This window comes from Varroa jacobsoni, unplaced genomic scaffold (assembly GCF_002532875.2).
Source record: "Varroa jacobsoni isolate VJ856 unplaced genomic scaffold, vjacob_1.0 scaffold_282, whole genome shotgun sequence".
Lineage (NCBI taxonomy): Eukaryota > Metazoa > Arthropoda > Arachnida > Mesostigmata > Varroidae > Varroa > Varroa jacobsoni.
Window position 1 is genome coordinate 83,946 of NW_019213184.1, and position 21,830 is coordinate 105,775.

Here is a 21,830-nt window from a genome sequence, read left to right on the forward strand (position 1 = left end):
GTATGAATGACCACGTCTACCATTCTACAGTTGAACTTAGACGAAGAATTTTGCCAAGATACTTTAGTAATATATGTTTGAATCAGACACAATAAAATAGATTGATCAAAATTAACTCAGGACACAAGTTGCTCTGACGAAAGCAAGATGGAGTACTTTACATGATTACTATTTCGAATGCTCGACCGCAAATGGGAAGTCTTCTCTTCGAAATACGTCGAGCCCGTGCGTTTGCTTACGATCAGATGGTGAATCTATCACTACGTTCTTATAGCCTGATCTGCCAGAAGAAATAACGGTTAAAACATTGCTCAGGTCACTAAACATCGGCCCGATGCGCTGTGGAACGTTTATATTCTGCCCCATCACTAGATAGCCCCTAACTCGAACCCTAGCGTTTGTTTTTTAGAGGGCGCCACCTACAAACGACGGAATGCTAGCAGCAGACGATTACCCATGTGCTTCAGTGGTGGTCGCAAGAGGTAATATGGTTCTCGTAGTAGGGACGGCAAGGAACCGGAAATAAGCTTCCTATAAGCTTTGTTTATGCAGTTACACGTTCACATTTCGCAACAGTCAAGTCCATAGCATTTCTAAAAATACTGTATTTTACTGACCATTTGTCTTGCCACTAGCAATAAACTCTGTGGACCTTCGCTGTATGAATAAATCAAATACGAAGGTAAAAGCAGCAGGCTACAAGGTTCGAGGACAACTAGGGAGCAAGCGGAGTTTGAAATGAAAAAGTAGTACACATTCAAATTCTACTATCTATGCAAAATGCATAAATTTCTATCGGCTTTATAGGTACTAAATAAAAAGACACACTTGTTTTTGTATGGCACAGTTCAACTTCATTCACTTGATATCGTGCACTTTATTTATTCGAGTTTCTTTTTCTTACCATATTTATATTCATCTGGCTGAAATTAACACCGTTACTCCGATAATAATGATATTATTATCATTCTTTTTCGTTATTTTTTCCATTTTCAGTGTATGTTCTCAATCAGCCATATCATCATGTGCGAGCGTGTAACGTTCAACTACCTCTAGCGTGCGATCTATTCTCCTGATATTTGTTTGAAAAAATTATTTTCTGTATATGAAAATAGAGTGAATACGATCATTTCTGCGTCAACATGGCGTATCAGTGTGCATTTAGCTGCGTCTGTGAATGGAAGTTGTGTACATACGGGCTTCGAGAACGTGTTCATAAATGTTTTGCTTTATTTATACGAAATAGAAATAAGAGCAGTGCATGACGTTTGGCTTAGAGGCACTTAGTCATTGGCCTATTCCAATGGATACGCTACCTAGCGGCCTTTGAAATACTCGTGAACTGGTATATGTCCATTGCTGCCTTTATCGGTGTTGTGTCTACGGTAATTGCAAGGTTGACAATCAATGGCTCTATTTTACTAAAATCATGAGTCGCCCGAGCCGCGTACGCGTTATTTTTCTTACTACGCTCAGCGATTACATGCGTAAAGATAGTAAGTTGTCCTAAACTGTCGTAAAATTTATCAAAATAAGCTTTATTAAGGTCTTGATGTCGACTCGACTTTCGAAAAATAGACCTGTGCCATCTCATTTTTTGCATATCTAGCCATAAGTTAACTAAGGGGATGTTGTCCGTAATTCACGACGACAGCCATTTTTCGAATGAGTCCTTTACGAACCATTAAAAATTGATGACTAAAGATAGTAAATATAACAGTAGTATAATAGATCAGCAACGCTATTCGGGAAGCAGTTTTCACGGTACCTTGTGATGATGCCCTGAGTTAAAATGAATAGTAAATAGCGTATATTGATAATAAAAAAAAAATAGCGAATAGTGATATTCGTATAAAAAGGTTTCAGCACAGCCTGATAATAGTATATTTTCACCTGTTATATTCTACGGGTAGCGCTTTGAGGCAAAGGGTACTAAAAAATTCCAGTACATTTTTTGCTCTATATATGTATATATATATATACACGCCCAAAAGTGCTTGATAGGCCAAGTGCGTGGGTGATTGTACATAAGTATATGTATGTATAATAATATATGCATATGTCTAGTTTTGTCTTGCGGATTTTTTGGTGAAGATGGACTTCCGTAGACAACCAGTTTCACTGTGTCACGGTGTGAGCTCTGCGATCGATCGACTCAAATAGAAGTACATCACATCGGTACTAAGTGCCCACGCCCGTTTCCGTTGGGCCTAAGGGAACGAATGTGCGAAGATCGTGTCGTCGATGACCAAGTGTGCACAGGATATAGAGGCTGGTTAGCGGTCTTTCAGGTGTTCTATGTGAGAAAAGCTTAAAAGCGGTTACTTCATCACTATGGACCATTCGTTGATTGGTCTCTGTGGCCAGTTATGCCTATCCATAGTCTTTCTAAACCTGATAACCACACTGACTTAATTTACGACTATAGTTTTTGCTTCAAACCGTAATTTGTCCCCAAAATTCCCTGCCTTCTGTTTCGTATTTTGGTCGCTGTAATTTTACCTTAGATATATCTGCATTATCATATTGTACCTTTACGTTGTTTTTTCTCTCGTTTGGTTTGAGTGACAGTTACCGTTGTGGGCTAATTTTCGCGTGTCGGTGCTATCGATGGAGTGTAGATATTTTGTCGCTTGCGATGGGTTCTTGGTCAATCGTATCATTGCTTTAGTGGGCGTTGTGATGACGGTGGACGTTGCTTCTGTTGCAATGGACTATTACAGTCTTTTTCGCTGTATTTTAGCGGTGACGCCAGCTTCATACGTGTGCTTTCAGTGCTGGGCAGTTTCGTCCCGGCCCTCGAAATTGAACTCAGCTGAGCTCATTCGAGGGGAAATCTGATCCGGTGACGCCGCCTCTGAACGGGATTTTCTTGTTTTTTTATTTATATTCTTAGTTCATTTTAAAGGTGCAGTAGTATCATAGTTATAAGGGGTATGCTTGCCTAGAGCTTATTACATGTTCTTTAATACTCATTTGCTTAGCTGCCATCCTTAACCTTTATTTTTCAAGTCCAACATATACTTTCAACCCTTATTTTTTCGATTTTTAAAATAGCTACCCCATATATATATATATATATATATATATATATATATATGTATATATATCATTTGGGCGTCGGTCCATGCCGGGACCATACGCCTTAGATTTTCGTTGTTTATGAATTCTCAATTTTATTGTCAAGTTGATCTGTGGAGGGCAAGAACAAGCAACGGATTCGCTCAATTCCTTTAAGGCAGCGTGAACATGTATTATCTTGTGAGCATAGCTAGTTTCCAAAGTGACGTGCTCAGGTGCTCATATTGGTGCAGTATTTGATTTTATCGTGGCTAAACGAATCCTGTAATCACTGTACGCCTTCCCGGTCGCGCCCCGTCTTCTTTTAGTTGCGGTTATTCTTTTTTACATTGATAGCAACAATAGCAATCCTATCAGAACAGACTCACCCCCCGCTGGTATACCGATGGCGAAGCGTGATCGAGATGTTTGTCGGGTAGGTCTTCTACTTTGATCAAAACTCTGCTTGTCGGCCAGCAAGGCGTCAACAGAACGCGTTTCATGAATCGATGGCTTTTTCATGCTACGAGCTTGTTTCTCTTATATATATATATATATATGCATCCTCTTTTTCTTATACCGGCCTTACGGACGTACGACATATTGCAACGATAATTGAGTGTGATTTTCCTAATGTAGTGCGTATGTTCTGGTCGGTGTCATCATCTACCTCGCTCGTTGTTGTTGCGTGGTCACCTCACGCAGAGCGTAAGTGGTGTGCTATGTGTTTGGTAATGATTTGAGCATTACGTGAAAACTTAATATTATTATTACTACTGAATAGAAATGTGTAACGGTCAAAATACGGACAAAACGGCTTCTTACTTAGTTTTTGTTCTTTTTTAATCTATATTTAGTACACCTACGATAGATACTTTATACGATGTATTTTTAAATATAAAAGAAGGGAACTGTGTGTGTGTTTATATGTACGTAAGGTCGCAGAAAAATCCACGCACGGCCTAACTGCGCTGACTAGTGGTCCCAATAAGGTACTGGGCTTCTTTAAGTGTTGACATGATTGGGCTTCCGTCTATTGATGTTGTTGTTGTTGTTGTTATTATTGTTATGACAGTTAACGTCGAATGGTTAAATTGTTTGACGGACCGGCCGCCGGTCTGCTAGCATTAGAGCTTTGCCACTTGGGAGTACTGACGGAAACGTTGATGCGAGTGACAAGCTCTGATGTAATGATTCGCTAAAAGTACCGAGGATTAGCGGGGCGGGCTGAATACTGCTTGCGTCGATCTTACAAGCAGACACCTTGGTTTCAGTTTACGGCTCAGGCTTTCTGTTGATGTTCAGGGGGCCAAGCGAGATCACGCGATCGTGGTCGTTCTTGCTTTTCAGCATACTCGTACAGCTGTGTTTCTGGTCGATGAAACTGTTTAGAGAACACTGCAGTGTTAGTAAAGCTAACCAATTAATTAATTAGTAAAATTCGACTAAGTACTGCTTATTTGATAGCGATAGTGGTATTTGTATAGGTAACCGCTTTAGCCTACGTGCACCATAATATTAGAACTGATTTGCTAAGATCAATGACAAAAGCCAAAATGGCTTTTAGAATACACACTCTAGTGGGGATCTAGCCACATATTGCTCTGAAAAATGGCCAAGGTAGAAGTTCCGGAATAGCTTTTTGCACATGGATTGTTTTATTGCCCTATTTATAGTTATTCCCATTGAATCCAGTAAAAGATCCGCATATGCTGCGGTCGTATTGCAACAGCTGTGGACAACAAGGATCAGTCCGCAGTTCGGAAAGCACTAGCTAGATATTGCAAGTTAATACAAAAGCAAAGATGTCCGTTTTTTGTCGGTGTTTTGATCCCGCTTGACACAGAATCGCTAATTTTTTTTCTTAAAAAAACATCACAATATTTTTTCAGTGTTGCAGTGTAGTCGACGCCAGAAGATTTTATGCGAAAAAAATCATTTTATGATATTTGCTGTGATAAAAATGCATATATATATATATATGCGTTGATGCATGTATTGGTCCCCTCTCAGTCCCCGGTGAGAGATGACGTAGAAGCAGTTTAAATTCTATATATTTTTCCTTTAGACTGCACACATTAGAAGGACCCGCAAAGGATTCGTATCGTCTGCGCAGATCGCAATCAACCCACCAAACAGGCAGATTCTAAAACAAAAAGGGATTTTTCCTTACAGCGACAGCAGAATTGTACAAGCTGTTTGCTATTGCCGACGGCTATAATGGTCGCCTATGAAATCGACAGGCCAATCATGCCGTGATCATTAGACAGCTATTCAGTCCTATGAAGGACACGATCGGAACATCAACACGATAATCTATAACGGCTTGCTCGTCTGCTGATTTCAATTAAACAATTTATTGTAGCAATGGGCCTCGTCTCGTGTGATATCGTCGTGGTTATTGAAAATATTACATTATTTTTTAAAAATATTGGAATCGGTATTTCCCTCCTACGCGCAGAGAGTAAACGAGAGTGGATCTGCAGCAAACGGCCAACATCGGTTACCCGTTCAACTACTGATGCACTACAGATAGTATGGATTTCTTTGGAAAAACTTGTGCTTTATCATCGAACAGTAAACAGGCGCAACAGCAATGGCAGCAGTACTGGGCGGTCAGCAACAAATGAGGTGCTGGACCTTGTCACCACTGTCTTCATTCATTGTCTTTGGTATCTATTGCCCCAACCAGGGGGCAAAGGGGGGGGGGGGTAAATAATCAATTTTCTTGCAGCGTGGGGATCGTTGACATCGTTCAAAGATTCGGTGGCGGCATAGACTGGCTCATGAACATTATCATCTGTTCTTCTTTTTCGTGTGGAACTCGAGAGCCGCAGAGCACCGTCGTAAGGCTTTTTTACTGTTGTTATTTGACATTATCAATGTAATGATATCGGCAGTAACGATGGCAGTGTGTCTACCAGAACAGAACGTACAGAAGAGTCTGAAAGAAATTTCGTGCACACGGCTCTTTTTCCGGCCCCGAATGCTTTAATATCCACGCTTATCTGAGTACGAAGAAAACATTTCGAGTGTTAATTTGTTATTGTTAAGCGATGATGCCGTATGTTGTTTGGGAATGATCTTAATTCTACATTAGTATTTGATTTCAGCTAGTCACTCCTCACTCATTGAAAGGATTACAGAGCCTTTTTCGAAATAGGCTTTGTTTTTCATGCTATCATAAATACGCCAACATTTGAAATGGTCAGGGGGAAACTTGCCATTGATACTTATTTTGTGTTTTTTTAGAAGGAAGTCTAGCTAAGCTGCCATACTTTCCCATAGAGTTTCGCCAGCAAAAAGCCCGCTTATAGTATAATGCTCGTTCAAGGTAACTTATTTTTGATATGTTCCTTTCAATTAAGGTATCTGGTTCTATTCGAGATTTAATTTGTTCGCGTATGTAGGTAGTCGTACTTATCGATCTGTCTATCTACCTAAAATTAATGATGTTCAATATATCAGTACATCAACAAAGGTCACAGTTCCTGCGTCGAAGTCAGATTGAAATAGATTCGCCACTTCATAGCTAGTTTCAGAGGGCAGCTTGCTATTAGTTGAATGGATCTTATCGGAAACGGACTTTAGCTAACGGTTAAATTGTATACCTCCTAAATTGTGCATTGTGTTGTGGTGCCAATCATTTCAAGACAGTCACCGTGAAAACCATTAAGCAGAATCGATTGAGACAAGCGATGTTATTTCGGATAATAATATCCTTGTTAAAGAAAAACTGTTCATAAATGTCATTTTCTTCTGGTAGGAGGCAGGTCCGATAAAACAGAAAGAAAACTGATTGGTATTCCTGATTCCTGAGAACTGATTGAACTGAACAGACGCTTTAGGTCAAGCTAAGCATATATTATCTACCTACTTTATGTGTAGCTAATAAAGATGTAAACAAATGACGCTGATCGAAAAGATACAATACATCGCACGGTATAGTTAATTTAAAGTCAAACTCTGACCTTGAAGTATGGCGCCAAACGTCCTCGCATTCTAAATTTAAGACCAAGCCTCTCTGAAGGATCCCAGTATTGTGCATACTCTGCATGAAGTTAACAGGAATTGAATACGAGCGACAAGCACTTCACATACCGTAGAGGGTGCATTAAATTATACGGAAAAAAAGCAAGCCTATATGTTCTGTTCTAGAAATTGGCTTTTGGAACAGCTGTATTAAATTCTTTAATAAATAATCCAAATTAGTAATTGCCGTAGAGTTAGCGATCTGAAATACTATAAAGGTTTGATCACAAAAAGTCTTGAGTTGGCAATAGACTTTGCGTCAAAACCCTACTTTGGTTTCTTCATTCTTTGAGCGAATTGGATAAAATAATCTAGAAACAGAATGTGAATATAAAAACCACACGAGCATTTACCAGGACGCTACGACTCATGGCATGGATACGCCAAACACGCATGATCCAGCAAAACCCTTATCTGTACAGCAGTCAATAATGTATAAAATATAAAAATAAATCTAAGTCAGTCCAATTATCCGTTCCCTTTGGACACGTGTCTTGCTTGAAATCACAATATACAGTTTTATCTAAGATATATACAATGATAGACTTGCAATATCCCTATTCGAACACATTGTGTTGTTGTTAGGACCTAGCATCTGCCATTCTTGGTGCGTCCCATAGAGGCGCCCTAGCCGGAACCGAGTAGAAAGAAACCATATATGCTAGGTCTATATACCTGAGACTGGATGGTCCAACGCCGAATGAATCGAACAGCTTGCGAAGTTTATCAGCGACGGTGTTATCTAAATCAGGTCGCCTCGAGAGGATCATTCCATTTTTGCGGTGGCCCATTCCAGCGGCGTTCACGCAAGAAAACGTCGCCGCGTACGTATCGTAATCGGTGTCCATCACAGTGAATGGCTCCACCCACGCGCCTGGAAGGCATGATTTTCATCGTTTTCTATTAGTTGTAATTATATATTGTTAATAATACAATAATCTCGTCTATGTCGGTTCCGGAATCCATTTAGACGCTAGCTACGTACAATTATACGTGTTGAACTGGCGATGGTCGTCAAGAAAGTAAATTACCTATTCGATAAAGAAGAAGCAAGAGTTGACGCTTAAAAACCAAACACGAAAACATTCTGCCATCTTGATGTGGTGTAGAAACTGCGCCCAGACACACGTCTCACTCGATAACGTAATTAGCTGCGTTTATTAGGCATCACTACGTGAATAAATATAAATTCTATAAATTCCATATGTTAGTTTTTTCAGTGTCGTATATGTGTAGCGAGTCGGCTAACAGCCTCGTACAATAAAATGTCACACAATAAAAAATCTCGTTGAATTTTTTTGTGTGACGAAAATCAGCCGTATAAACAAACCACTCAAAGTACGATAACCGACTTACGGCATTTTCCTCAAGACGTCTTCTTCAATTATCCGTATGATACATGGCTTGCCAGATTAACTTAGCAGAGTCGAACAAATTTATTGGCAGCCTCTCCAATATGTTATTAGATATCGTATCCGTTCATTTGTTTATGATATCATCCTCATCTACTGTATAGCCAACTTTATGATCCGTACAAAAGGACATTATGTTTCACAATATGACAGAACCGTTACAACTTCTCTTTGTGCTCCCGTCTTGCCGCTAGCCACTATTGCGACTTCCTCGCACTCGGTGCGCCTCGAAATAGTTATTTCGTTCAATGTACATCGATTGGTAGTAAGAATCCAAGTAAGTTTCCACGCATATGTACACAATATACTTCACACAGACAGAGCTCACGCAGCAAGGGTATACACTTTTTAACTGAATGCATGAAGTGTTTTTTTTTCGCTTTTGTTTCGCTCTCTCATCTTTGCCTTTGCCTTCGTTTTTTTCTACTACTACTACTACTACTACTACTACTACTACTGCTACTACTGCTGCTACTACTATTACTACTACTACTACGTTACAGCCAGAGAGTAACTGAAAAAATTCAACAATCTTCGGTTACCAGACATTCGTCAAGTGATTGGATAGATACATATGCATACGCGCCTGGCTTTCAAGATTATTTATCGTAGATCTTTGATTTTCGTTCATCTGTGGATCAGACAGACGACCAAATCAGCGGCTTGCGATGGATGCCATCATCGCAGTAGATGTTGGCGACTTGTAGAAGAGGATAACAAGAAAAAATGTTCTGTCTAAAAATGATTTTTCTCTTATATATATGACTAGATATACGACAATCTTTAGAGCACGTCATTTTAACAATAAAGCCATATAAAAGTTGTGTGCAATTTGCCAAATACTAACGAACACCCAGGCAGAAAAAGCCAGCGATATCCGGTGATATCCGGGTGGCTTTCATAACGCGCAAATAATATTATATTGAGCCTATATGTGTGTATATCTTGGTGATACGGAAAAGAAAAGAAATGTATCATGCCCTTCGCCATGATTGTTCATTACTTCAGCGATTCTCAGGATCTTCGGTGAGCGAAAAACGAATCCGAAGCCCAGCCTACCGATACCCAGTCACAGAATGAAACACTCATATAGAAGTACAGCTTTCTTTTCGTTTCTCTTAAAATATGTTCCCATCTCTTTGTCTATAGGCAAAAATATATTCTTCTACGTTATCCCAACAACCCCTACGACAAACAGCGCTATTACAATTATTGCTACAAATATCGTCCAGTTAGCAATGATCAGTATACTGTTAGTTAGATCACTAAGAACAAAGCGGATACGAAGATAGCTATCGATGAAGGAACAGGTATGATGCGTTGCAGGGGCAGAGCGGCAACAAAATAGGAAGATTAGCAGGATCATAACTACATGGGCCGAACGCGTCGGCCCAGTAGATGTACCTAACAGAGTTTCGAAAAAACAAGTTCGTAAGTATTTTTTTGTTTGTTTGAGTGCCCATATGCTTTTTCCCTATGCAGCCTCTTACGAAGGCAACTGTATTTATATGGTGCGCAGATTGATATGGTTCTCCTGCCCGTGTATACGCATGTATCGAATACGATGGTGATTAAAGCAGGCTAGCGGTGAATTTAAGATAATGCGAGTTTTTTTTTTTATTTACTATTAAAAAATCGAGCCCCGCTGACTAACTGTTCCCTAGGCGGCCGGGCAAGGTAGCTCGTCATCGTAAATTGTACATCTTCAATATAAATTATAGTTATAATAACAGGTCGAATGTACGCATTGATTGTAGGTTTACGTATAAATACGAAGTGGAAAAATGTATTCAGTTAATCTCGGGCAACAAAGTAGATTAGTAAAAACGACGTTTGTTATTGTCTAGCTCGCATACACTGCGAGCTAAATAATAACATCTCAAAAATGCACCAATTTTAACTTGACGAAGTAAGTACGACGTATTATAGTCCTAGTAACAAAACATTTAGGCCCATAAAAGCGATAATTATTGGAGCACAAAGGGTGAGCCGCACATTATCTGGCACAGAGTTTCTCATATACATTGGTTCTTTCTTACCCTATTGCTACTGCCAGTCTTTGCGCAAAGGAGCCCCACCACGAGCGATGTGACCATTATTAAGTTAAAGAGTATACATTAACTAGCGTCGTTACATGAAGCAAATAAACACATCTATAACCACAATAACGGCTATGTTGTACAAGTTCCTTTCCAACTTAGTTTAAGGGAACATTTTTATTATTTTAAAACATAGTTATTTAACATTTTTGGTCAGACGTTAAAGGGTATCCCTTGGTACCATGGAGGGCACGCCTATTAACTAAGATCCTGAATATTCTTTTTAACAACCCTCTAAGCCATGCTCTCGTTGTTGTATTGATACACACTCTTGCCTAAACCTAAAGGCTCAATTTGAGTGAGATGTGAACATGTAAAATCATCTCAGTGCTAAGGCTTTCTGAAGGTTTTCGCAAGAGGATTTAATATTTCTCGACGCCACCATATGGTATACAGTATTGAAATCGAATGCGCTCTCATTTTTACACCTGTAACAATTACGTTGATCCAAGTTTAAATGCGGGGACGCTTCCTAGCAATGGCTTCCCATTTTGGGGTTGATACATTCGTTCGGGATGTATATCTGTTCCGTACTTAATTTTCAATGAAGAGTAAAAGCACGCGCAGATTTCGATTTACGAGTTGGACTTTCTGCATGATATCGTTGATGATTTTTCGTTTTGAGGCGACAAAAGCCTAGCGCGCTAATCTATAAAAAGGACAAATGATCTTTCGTTGGTTACAACTGACTACAGTCGAATACGGGAAAAGTTATTGTCAATTATATTAATAATAGTCGTATCCGGCTCAACTCATCACTTATAGCTTAGTTATTTGGGCTTCGCGTTTCCTGTTGCTAGGGAGAAACGTAAGTTGTAATCCCGTCGACTGGACCAAGTCCCTCCAGGCTCCTTTCCATAACTTTCCCCTTCTCCTTCCATAACTCGTTTTTGCTTTTCGGGCGCCAACAGTTGAAGATAAGTGGCTCGCCTCAAAATAGAATATCTAAATCGACAACAGCGGGCCCCCATACGACTATTACACAATTTCGATTTGCTGATTGGATCGGACTGCGCGGTACCGTGACACTGGCACAACGTTGTCAGCTTTACGCAATTCGTGGTGTCAACATGAAACGTAACAGAAATCTGGCTGGGAGATAAAAAAAAGCTTCGAGTAGAGAAATAAGTGAGAATGGCCGATTTGGAAAAAGGTTTAGAACAAAGGGACCGTTTTGCTGAAGTGACGATTACAATATTGTTTATTGTATGCAATAACTAGATGACAATTTCCACAAGCGAATTACTATCACTGTATTAATATTTGGACTAAACATATAGTTTAACAATTCAATATACCTTCTAGGGATTTAAATACGTTGTGTACAGGTCTGCTTGTCACTGGAGACGAAATGGCTGGGTCGAGTTATTCAGCAGGACAAAGCAAAACCCACCTGTACGTTGAATTAGTAATGGTACTGTACTTGGATACTTTGGAGAGTTAATGAACATTTTGTGTCTAATCAAGCTGCGACATATTAGACAGGATGTGCGGTATCCCTCGATAGCCCAGTGGCAATGTGTTTCCTTACTAAGTGTAAAAACAGGTAAGGTTGGAAACCCAGCACAGACATACCTCGCTTTATGTTGGAAGAGTCCAGCCGTCTATGGCCGTCAGTGCTTAACCCAGGCAATGCCACAGATAAAACTTGGACTATTTATCGGTTCATGTAAAGAAGCAATGAGATGGAAACACTTAGATTTTTTCCTGTAGCACGGAAAGAATCCGATCACACAGGAACGTTTCTGTATCACAGAATGCATACAAACGAGTCAGGTTAAATACGTTGGAAATAAAAAAAAGAGAAGAAAATCTGCCATGTTGCGCACAGATCTATGCAAAAGGCCATAGTAGGACATTTTTCTGAAAATTCCCTCTAGACAGGATACAGGTCGCGACGCATTTCTATAAGCAACCGTTAAACGGCCCAGATGAAGGAGAAATGGTAAGTAACTACATCTGAAATAGCTGACAACAGAAACACACACCTTGCACCCACTGGCTGTATACAAATAGTCCCTTCCCTGCTAAACCCCTCATTAAAAAAGAGGAAAGGAAAGTAATTTGACAACGAGCGACTTCTTCTTTGTTTCGTCTCGGGACGGACATGCGACTTGAAAATAAAAAGAAAAATTTTGTCTCTGCTATACGACAACGCTTTCTTCCAGAGATTTTCAAGCGTCTGCACAATGATACAAGAAGATGCAACAAGTTCGGCGTAAATACTGTTCATTGTGACGGTCCGTCTGATGCAGCGACAATCTAATCTGATCTCATCATCTGCCGCGCGAAAGGCTATGCTGTCATGACAATGCGGTTAACCAGTCCGTTCGAGGATAAGAGACACTCGACTTTTAGATATATATACTATGATATGGCATAACAACGACGCTCAAGGGTCTATTGACAACCATAGTGTGTAGAGGAAACAAGGTGCGAGCACCGGCCATCTTCTTCGGTCCCATACTGAGCTGCTATAAATGATCCTATGCCACGTACACAAATATCTCAAAAAAAAAAAAAAAAAGAACGGCGTACGAACACTGAATATGGATACCTGTTTAGTGCCGTACGAATAACGGATCAAAAGAAAAGTCAGCGACGGCGGTCGACAGTCATCCACTAGAGATGGAAACGTACCTGCAAACAGGATTCGCACGCATGATAAAAATCTGTTGCTTGAGCCACAAGCGACAAAAGACGACGGCCAAAAATTGCTAGAAAGGTTGCTTCCGTTGCTGATAGTAGCGCCGCAGGAGTAACTCCATTCGAAGCAATGCTATGAGCCGTTCCAATGCTCGAACTCTCTGATTCGTGTGCTCATAAGCCTCTATTGTAAGATAAGGGCCTGTCGCTGTCGTTATCGTTTTCGACGTCGATGTTAATGTTGGTTCTTGGGTTCGTAGCTTGTGTGTGTATGATTAATGACGGTAGTCTTTGAATGATCATTATCTGTTCAGCTCTAATCCTCGAGAGGGAGACGGGCAGGGATAAACAAGATCTATGTGCGCACAAGAGGTCAGCTACAGGCGACAGCAAAAATAACTGATGGTGCAGAAAATCACTTGGAGACTTTACAAACACATGAGTTCAGGAGCAAGAGCGACCGAATGGATAAGGAAAGACAGCGGAATATATATAGCCAGACGCATATGAAAAAGGCATAAAAAATAGGCTTCAAATACGATGTGTTTTGTTTGTATTTGTAAGCAAACATCCAAACAAGATAGAAAAAAAAAAAGGTCAAACTCATTTGTTCCTGCTGGGCATAGACGAAGTTCATTACTCCTATTGCCTTTAAACCTCTCTTCGTCAGTTTTTCTCTATCCTTCTTTAGCTTTTAAGTGCAAAAAAGTCGCTTCGGTACACTTCAGTTAGTAACTTAGGATATACCTAGTAATCAAAGAGCTTCAACTTCGTGCACCACTGAACGGTCAGCCTTATTCGAGATGTATGATCGAATAGTTGCTATCCTTCGTATTCGTCTGGTTAATTTATTTTTTAAAGTTTTGGTTCAAATTTAGAGTTTCTTGTTAGTAAGTTGTAGTTGATTTAGCTAGAACGCGGGCAACACAAGGTTTCAACTGCTCAAGCCCAATGCTCTCATCTACACTTTTCACGTACGACAACGCTGTCTTCGTGTACACAAAACCTTTTTCTCCTTCCGACAGCTTTTACATAAAAAATTGTTCACTCGCATCTTACCAAAATACTGACGTAAAGTTCTCCACAAGCGAAACAGGATAAAGGGATCTTTTGGATATTAAGGTTCTCAACAAGGGTCGGAGCCGTAGTCCTTAGGAAATCCTAGTAATTGCCTCGTACGCGATTTTAGAGGAGTCGGCTAACCTTACTAAGTTGGTAATTGACTCTAACCTGGTGCGGATGTATTATACGTTTCCGTGAAGGAATTGCTCCTTCTTTCTTTAGAGAGATTCAGGTGAGAAGGACACCAACTAAAATGCGGCAAAGGTTCACGGCTGCACCCCTAGAGCTAAATTGGAACGTAACGTACAAACAGGGACGTCTGGCAGTAACGTGAATTCGCCTCACAAAGGCATCCATTTCTCTCAGATTGCGAAAAACATGCCCTTTCCGTCATATCTCTAACACTTATCTCTTCGGGGACCTCTGTAGGGTCGTGCGAGACGGCTCGACATAGGATACACCTTGAGACCATTTAAGTTTGAGGAAAAACAGAACGCCGTTTTTATATATTTTTATTTATATTTGCATCAAAGCAAACAATGTGCTGTTTTGAAAGTAATAATAATAATAATATATGATAGATAATAATGGATACAAACAAGGTCCGAAGTGGTAAGAAAGAATAAAACAGTCTCAGGTGACTGTGTATACGTAATATTGGTATACTTACTAAGAGAGAATTTCACATTCATCTTGGCTGGCTCAGTTGGATCAGGGATTTTCAGCACTCCGACATCAATAAGCGTATGGTCCACAGCTTTTTGAAGGAGACCAAATCTACGATATTCGGTGATTTTAAAATCCTCATCCCCTCTCCGAGTGATGTTTACTTTCAGACAAGACATCGTCGAGTGCGACTTCTGAATCACAAACCATACTCCAAGGAACTGCAACAAAATCCATACACATCGATTAGTTATATTGCCTCATTTTAGTCAAGCAATGGTCATCAACCCTCATTCTAATAACCATTCATAAATGAATGAAGCAGCCAAGGCCAACATGCTGATTCAGGTGGCAAGCACCTGTTTAGATGGGTCTGCCCGACCAAAGCTAACTCGAACGGTGAGGCCAATCTAATATAGCTGCCCTACCGTACAAGATATGACTGCACGGGCAAAGAGTCATCTACCACGTATGAAGCGCTTCTCAGAAAAATCTCCTCAAAGCGTGTTGTATTATATAATTAAAATGTATATTTATATTTAACTTATATACCTTATTTCTGATAACTTCGCATTGTATTCGATACTTTTATTCACTGTCTTTGTTGTCATTATTGTATATGTTTCAGCAGTAGAATTGAGCTGTTTGTTCTGATTCTGTGCTCTCTCTGGGTAGAGGGGCTGGCAAGGATCACGGGGCGTGTTCGGGGGCGAGTTCTTGCATGGACACCCCGAAAGAATCAAGCAGCAAATGGGCAGGCGATGTTTTCTGGTTCCGCGTTATTGATTTATCGTCGTATGTATGCAACTATTATTTTGTATGGAGCAGCTGACCATGTTTTTTTTTGAACAAACCTTTGGTATTCACCTTTGACTTTGTTCCTCGTGGTTTGCTCAATCTCGACCATGATCTGTCTAATGTCCGTAGCTATAACCCAATGGCAAATTTGCGGGTCAGCAGTTGCTGCTAATGTAAAAAAAAGCAGAATTTCCTGCTAGGTAATAACATTATTTCGACGAAGAAAAGCGCAAGTGCACCCATATTCTCTCACATACTCAGGTAACATACATCCATGTGAGGCGGATCATTTTGTTGCGTCATCTGCGCCACACACACGGGTCGGGTATTTCCTGCAAAAAATTGCGTTTTCTGTTCTATACGATGATCTTCGACTGAGCTCAATACCGTCATTAGCAGCGGGAAAAACAACAACAATGCGACAATCAGGAACGAGAAAACGTATAGGTGAATGTTTGCTAAATTGGTCGCTCGTTTTCCCCTTTGAGACGCAGTAAATTAGCTGAAAATATTCCAATTTTATTAGGGCGCGCCCTGCGTTTTTCGTAGCGATCTCGCTACGATCGATGCTTCGCCGGCCGACAGAGAAAAACAATAATCCTACGCAGCGTACACATAAAACATGAAAGAATTTTTTATGTTTTAAAACAAATTCTTTCCTCCCATTATTTGGCTATCTGGCTTTCACTTTTTTAGCGATTTTCTTTTCTCGAAATCAGAAAGAAACATACAAATCTAAGAGAACATCTGTTTCGTTGACAACACAAATATTGAAGCATTAGTTTACAATTATGTAATCTTAGCTTACTTTTGGTAGGTTAAATTATAGGTTGGGTTATGATAATTTTGAAAACGCGCCACAATGTGAAATAAATAAATGTATGTATTCTATTTATGTGTGTAAACCGCAGGAATACAAAGGTAAGGAAGCGTGCTATATTTGCGGGTTGATATGTTCACGTCAAGCGACATTATCAGGAACAAATCATTGACCAAGAACCAATCAAAAGGCGGCCAATAGTCGTTTTTAAATCAACGAACGCTTGGACAGCCAAAGGTAACCGTACCAGCGGTATAGATTATTTATGATGGTCTCACACGCTCTTAGCTGTTTCTCCGATATGTTTGTATTTGTGGTTCGCCTCGATAGTCTACACAATTTATGTTGTTGCTATTGTTGCCCTCCTGGGTGCTGCCTGCCTTCCTACGTAAGGAATTTGATGGCGCTAGCAACAAACTGTAAGACGCACCAGTTCGAAGCTTGTGGTGACTATTACGCTATTGTATTGTAGCTGACAAAGGCCAAGCAATTCCTTCCTAGTCAGATTCTCTGTGGGGGCTCGCATAATGGTAAGCAGCGGGTGACTGTTAGGGGGCGCCGGTAGCGATGCGCACAAGTCAATGTACCATGCGAACATTCCGCTTATTGATAGAATAGATAAAGTCAGGCTGGCTGACTCACTCTCGTCTTCCTTTATAACTGACCAGCCGACTTTGCCCTTGTCTCTAGGTAAGTAACCACCCGTATAAATATAATACACGTATTCCATATTGGACTATTGTAATACCATACCCATAGCTGAAGCCAGCAAACACCAAAATAAAGCCTTGACCGACAGAACCTGAACAAAGGACGAGAAGCATTTGCCGAATACTAAAGGCTTGGGGGTGCCGTCAAGGCATAAGCCAGCCTTTACTCCGTCTATGACATCACTGCGCCTACGACGAAACCATATCCCCTCTTTCTTTCCATGTTTATATATATATACAGCGTACACAGTTTGTGTATACGTGTCTTGATAGCGGTCGCCACCCAGCAAATAGTCACATGTTTAGTAGAACCCAGTTTATCCAGTACTATTAATTATCTAGCTAACAAGCTATGCATGTTATATATTGTGAAGTATACAAGCATTGCAAAAAGAAGTTACCGAAAATTTATAAGAGGACTGCAAATCTGACTTCTGTTTATACATAGGCAAGTACTATTAGATGCCTCTTCATCTCCGGGTCTCAGGGATCAATATGGACGCCCCTAACTACGAACAGGCATGCTACACGTAATTGTACGTGCTGCATCAATGTTTCTTCTATCCAACGTCGAGAGCGTAACGTTTGCATTGAAAGTGACGGAGTGCGCCACTGCTGTATCTTCCTGCGTTCAATCAGCTCAACGATGTTCCATTTCAGACAAAGAGAACCCTTTTTTTCCTCATAACCCCAATTATCACGAGCGTTTCTGTCACCACCATACCCCTGCCTCGTGTTCCATTTGCGGTATTTAGTGCCGAAAAAAAAATCGCTAAAGGAAGCCTACTTGGCATAGAGGAATATCTCCTGTGCAGATGATTCTTTTTATCCATTAATCGGTTCTGTTTCATCTCGTATTAGTTGTTGTTCTTTCGATCTACTACTCGTCACTACTATCATGTGTGTGCGTAGCATCAGACGCAATCATACAGGGGGGTGAAAGAGTCGTTTTAGTGTTGTTGCTACCGTGGCTTTTGTACGATGCTAACATCATCGACGACATTGTCTACGCTGCGATCCTTTCATGGCCATCAATAGCATTTAGAGATTCGCTCGTGGCGAGGTGTTCAATTGGCCGCTGATTTTTACCATATGCATGTCGTTCTAGAGCCTTAAAGGGCTCAAGCGAGGTGCATCGACAACCAGTAGGTGATAGCCCAAGCGGACCGAATGTTGACCTTGTAAGTGGACAAACACGCTTCAACGAAACGACACTATGGCTATCATATGCTGGCTGCTTTGAGCTAGGCGCGCTATTCCATTTTTCTTTATTCATCTACTCCAGATTGGATAAAGCTGCGTCGGGTAATGTGGCTGATGATGACGGTGCTGGCTGAATGGTTATGGTAGTCAGTCAATGCAAAATCAACGTTCATGACACAACAGAACGATTGAGTTTATTTGGTTTTCTCTCTTGCTGTCTCCTTTTCATTGGCCTTTTTGCGCTCTTTGATATGATTGTTCGTCTGCTTGACTGTACGCATGCTGGTGTTGCACCGGCTAGTAAACCTGAGTCGATCGCTCCCCGTACGCGTAGGATTTGACAGGTCGCCGCAACTACAATTACTATAACATCATACGATACAGCCTGCAGCCATTACTAGAGTCAATAGCAACTGGTCTATAGAAAATGGTGCTATAAAACAGTGGTCGACCGTTGCGACGGGCAGTTGCGTAGGCGGAGATGGCCGTCTATAATGCCGAGGTTGTCAATCTGACCATGTTAGATTAACGCGACCGCTGTCATAGAAACACAGCAAAAAGAGGGGACGGAAAAATAGCAAACACACGCGGTCGATCGTCAGGCAGGCAGGCAGGCAGGCAGACGGGGAGCTCCATTGATGCTTTTGGCTGACGGCTAACTTCGTCTAGACGTATTGATGGTTAACTGTATTCTTTCCGAGCTGAATCTCTGTACGACGACAGAAACATCTCTTCATTGTCACTGAAGGGGACAAACGTACTGAAGAAGCTACTGAGTGAATCGTGCCTTCGTAAAGAACTGAACCAATAGGAGGCTCTGTGACGACAAGAACTGACGTAACTATAGGGATCTCTCGTTAATTTTATGTGCTTGCAAAAAATTTCTCAATTTTTATTTAAATATTAATCATATTACTATAGGTAATTGCGAGGTAAAAAAGCAAGCATGTATCCAGTAAGAGCATCGCTATATGTGATCATGTATTTAAACCTGCTGCATCCTTTCAGCGTTTTCAGATTATATTATTCTCGCAATTGTTCTTCCCGCACCTCAAGTTTAGCCTTATTAATAAAATATTAAACTCGGATGTTATTGTTACTGAATTTCCGTTTATAATGGAAGACAAGCGTAAAATGTCCAATGGACAAACGTTATTCGTTGCTTCGTTCTAGTAGCGGTAAAGTTCTAAAAACATACTGGATTAATAAAAGTTATATCATCATGTTTTGCTTTCGTGTTAAGTTGAATTAAAATCACATCACACTTCTACGGCCTTTTAGAACTTCGGGTCAACTAGCCCAGTGTTCAAGCACATTAGCTAGTACTTCAAGCACACAGCTAGACTGTGTGCTTGAAGACTGGCATAGCCGGGAAACTCACGAAGCTCGGCCCGTGTTCTTTCACGCCAAGAGTTCAGCGGCGTCTAGTTCGTTCAGTAGAGGAAGGACTTTTGAGCGTCTCGCGACTTTGGTCGAGTCGCACCAAGCTGAAACAGAGGCATTCTTTGTGTCGCTGGCTTTTCGCTCAGCCTCCAATTTTTCCTGTTTCTTTTCCTATCAAAAAAAGGATTATTGTCACACGCATACGCGTTTTTTTTGCTGTAAATTTATCTATATGTACATACATGTGCCGCCCGCACTTTGAACCGCGTTGGCTTTTCGATTCGAATACAACTGGACGCCGCTGGGCGCCTCTCTTGTCATGTCCACAAAGACTGTTGTGATTCCCTCGAGCACAAATATAGCGGGAAAGAGGGAGCTTTACCATGCGCTTCGGTAATACTTCGCCAATGATGACAGCGACAACTATAACTCAGTCCGCTGACTGTGCTTGGCTTCCCGCCTTCACGCGATTGCTGTTGCCGTCGGCACAAAAAAGCACAATTACAACGAAGTACAATATAACGACACCAGCCAGAGAAACATAGTAATAATAACAACGAGAACGACCCGCAGAAACATCAACGCCACCGGAGTCAATACAGATACTGCTATGACATTTTTAGCATTAACCTCCGCAACCTTCAACAACAAAAGCCACCTTTCAATGTGGCCGACCAAGTGAGTGAAAATAGGCGCGCGCGTGCGCGCGCGCGCGCGCGCCTAAAAACAACTGAAAGAAAAAAAACGATCCCAGTCTTCGTTGCTCGACGCGATCTGTTCGATGTTAGTGAGTCACTGTGAGATGCCGTCGGTGTTTCCATACACCCAACCCAGCAAGTATGCCCAGTCTCTGGCCACTTCAGTTGTTCCAGGGGTTGTAGTCAATCTGATTGTTATAGGCCAACAACGACAGGAGAAAAAAGTTGGACGCAACACGATTCACGCCTTCAGGCTATCCACCAACGACCACGAAATATAGCCGTGACGTTTATCGCTTATCGAAATGAACTTTTTTTGGTGTCGCTGATAGCAAGCCGCTTTTTTGTTTGTTTCTATGTAGAATACGTATGTCTCTCCGTTTGACGTCCAGCGTCAGTTTATCAGCACTGGCTTCCCGTTGCTAGCCTGCTAGCCGACCGTTCCTCTAAAGGCCTCTAAAGACCCGATCTTTAGCTTCGATAGGGTTCACACAAACAACAACTGTCACTTCGTATCTATTGGTGGAGTAGGCAGTGGTCAACGCCAAGTTTTGCTGATGATTTGGTATCTAAAATGACACCTTTTGCTACGATGATGATTACAGATGCACGAATTACTGTTATCGTCAATGTTGTTGATCTGCTGTGATCTGTATTCCTCACGTCGTAATAATGAAACGGCCAAAGTTGCCAAAGCGAATAAGTTAGCGTAGGAGCGGGCGTTTGTTTGGTGCGAAGCTCAGTCTCGGAAATACACGTAAACACAATTCGGATCAGGTTCTTGAATTCCGTTCCATTCGCTTTGATGCAGCCGACAGATTCAAGCTACTGAATCTGCCTGAGCTAAATCATTGCTGGGACATGAAAATCCACTCGTTTCTTCTTGTTCATTGTGTGAAAAAAACGAGACCGATTGGACACGGTTTTTTGTCGCACATAATAACACAATTAGACTGCCCGGGCGAGTCGGCCGCTGCTGTTACTTCTCTTTAAAACTGCAAGCGCGACTCATCCATGCAGAACAGATTGCAACTTAGCGATCCGCCATCAATGAGACACGACAGCGGTATTGCGCGGCTGTCGCGCAGCGTCAACAAACACCCCATGACGGCCATAGTGGTCCGCAGTAGTCAGAGCCTGCCTTCTGTTTTCTATTCCATAGATCGGTATTGTGCCGTATTAGTATATAGCACCTCCTTATCGTATATACATCCTGAATAAATGTATGAATAGATGTTATA

The 21,830-nt window shown here is 41.1% G+C and overlaps 1 protein-coding gene across 1 annotated transcript in view; it reads right to left on the bottom strand.

Moving 5' to 3' along the window:
* Window positions 1–828: 828 nt before the first annotated feature.
* Window positions 829–21,830, bottom strand: part of LOC111258979 (apolipoprotein D) — a 50,092-nt gene continuing 29,090 nt past the window's right edge. Inside the window, exons 2-4 of the mRNA XM_022830604.2 lie at window positions 14,982–15,198; window positions 7,768–7,966; window positions 829–4,444 (exon numbers count right to left, since the gene is read on the bottom strand). Of these exons, the coding sequence (XP_022686339.1) occupies window positions 4,336–4,444; window positions 7,768–7,966; window positions 14,982–15,198 (525 nt within the window). The 3' untranslated portion in view covers window positions 829–4,335. The remainder of the gene's footprint in view (window positions 4,445–7,767; window positions 7,967–14,981; window positions 15,199–21,830) is intronic.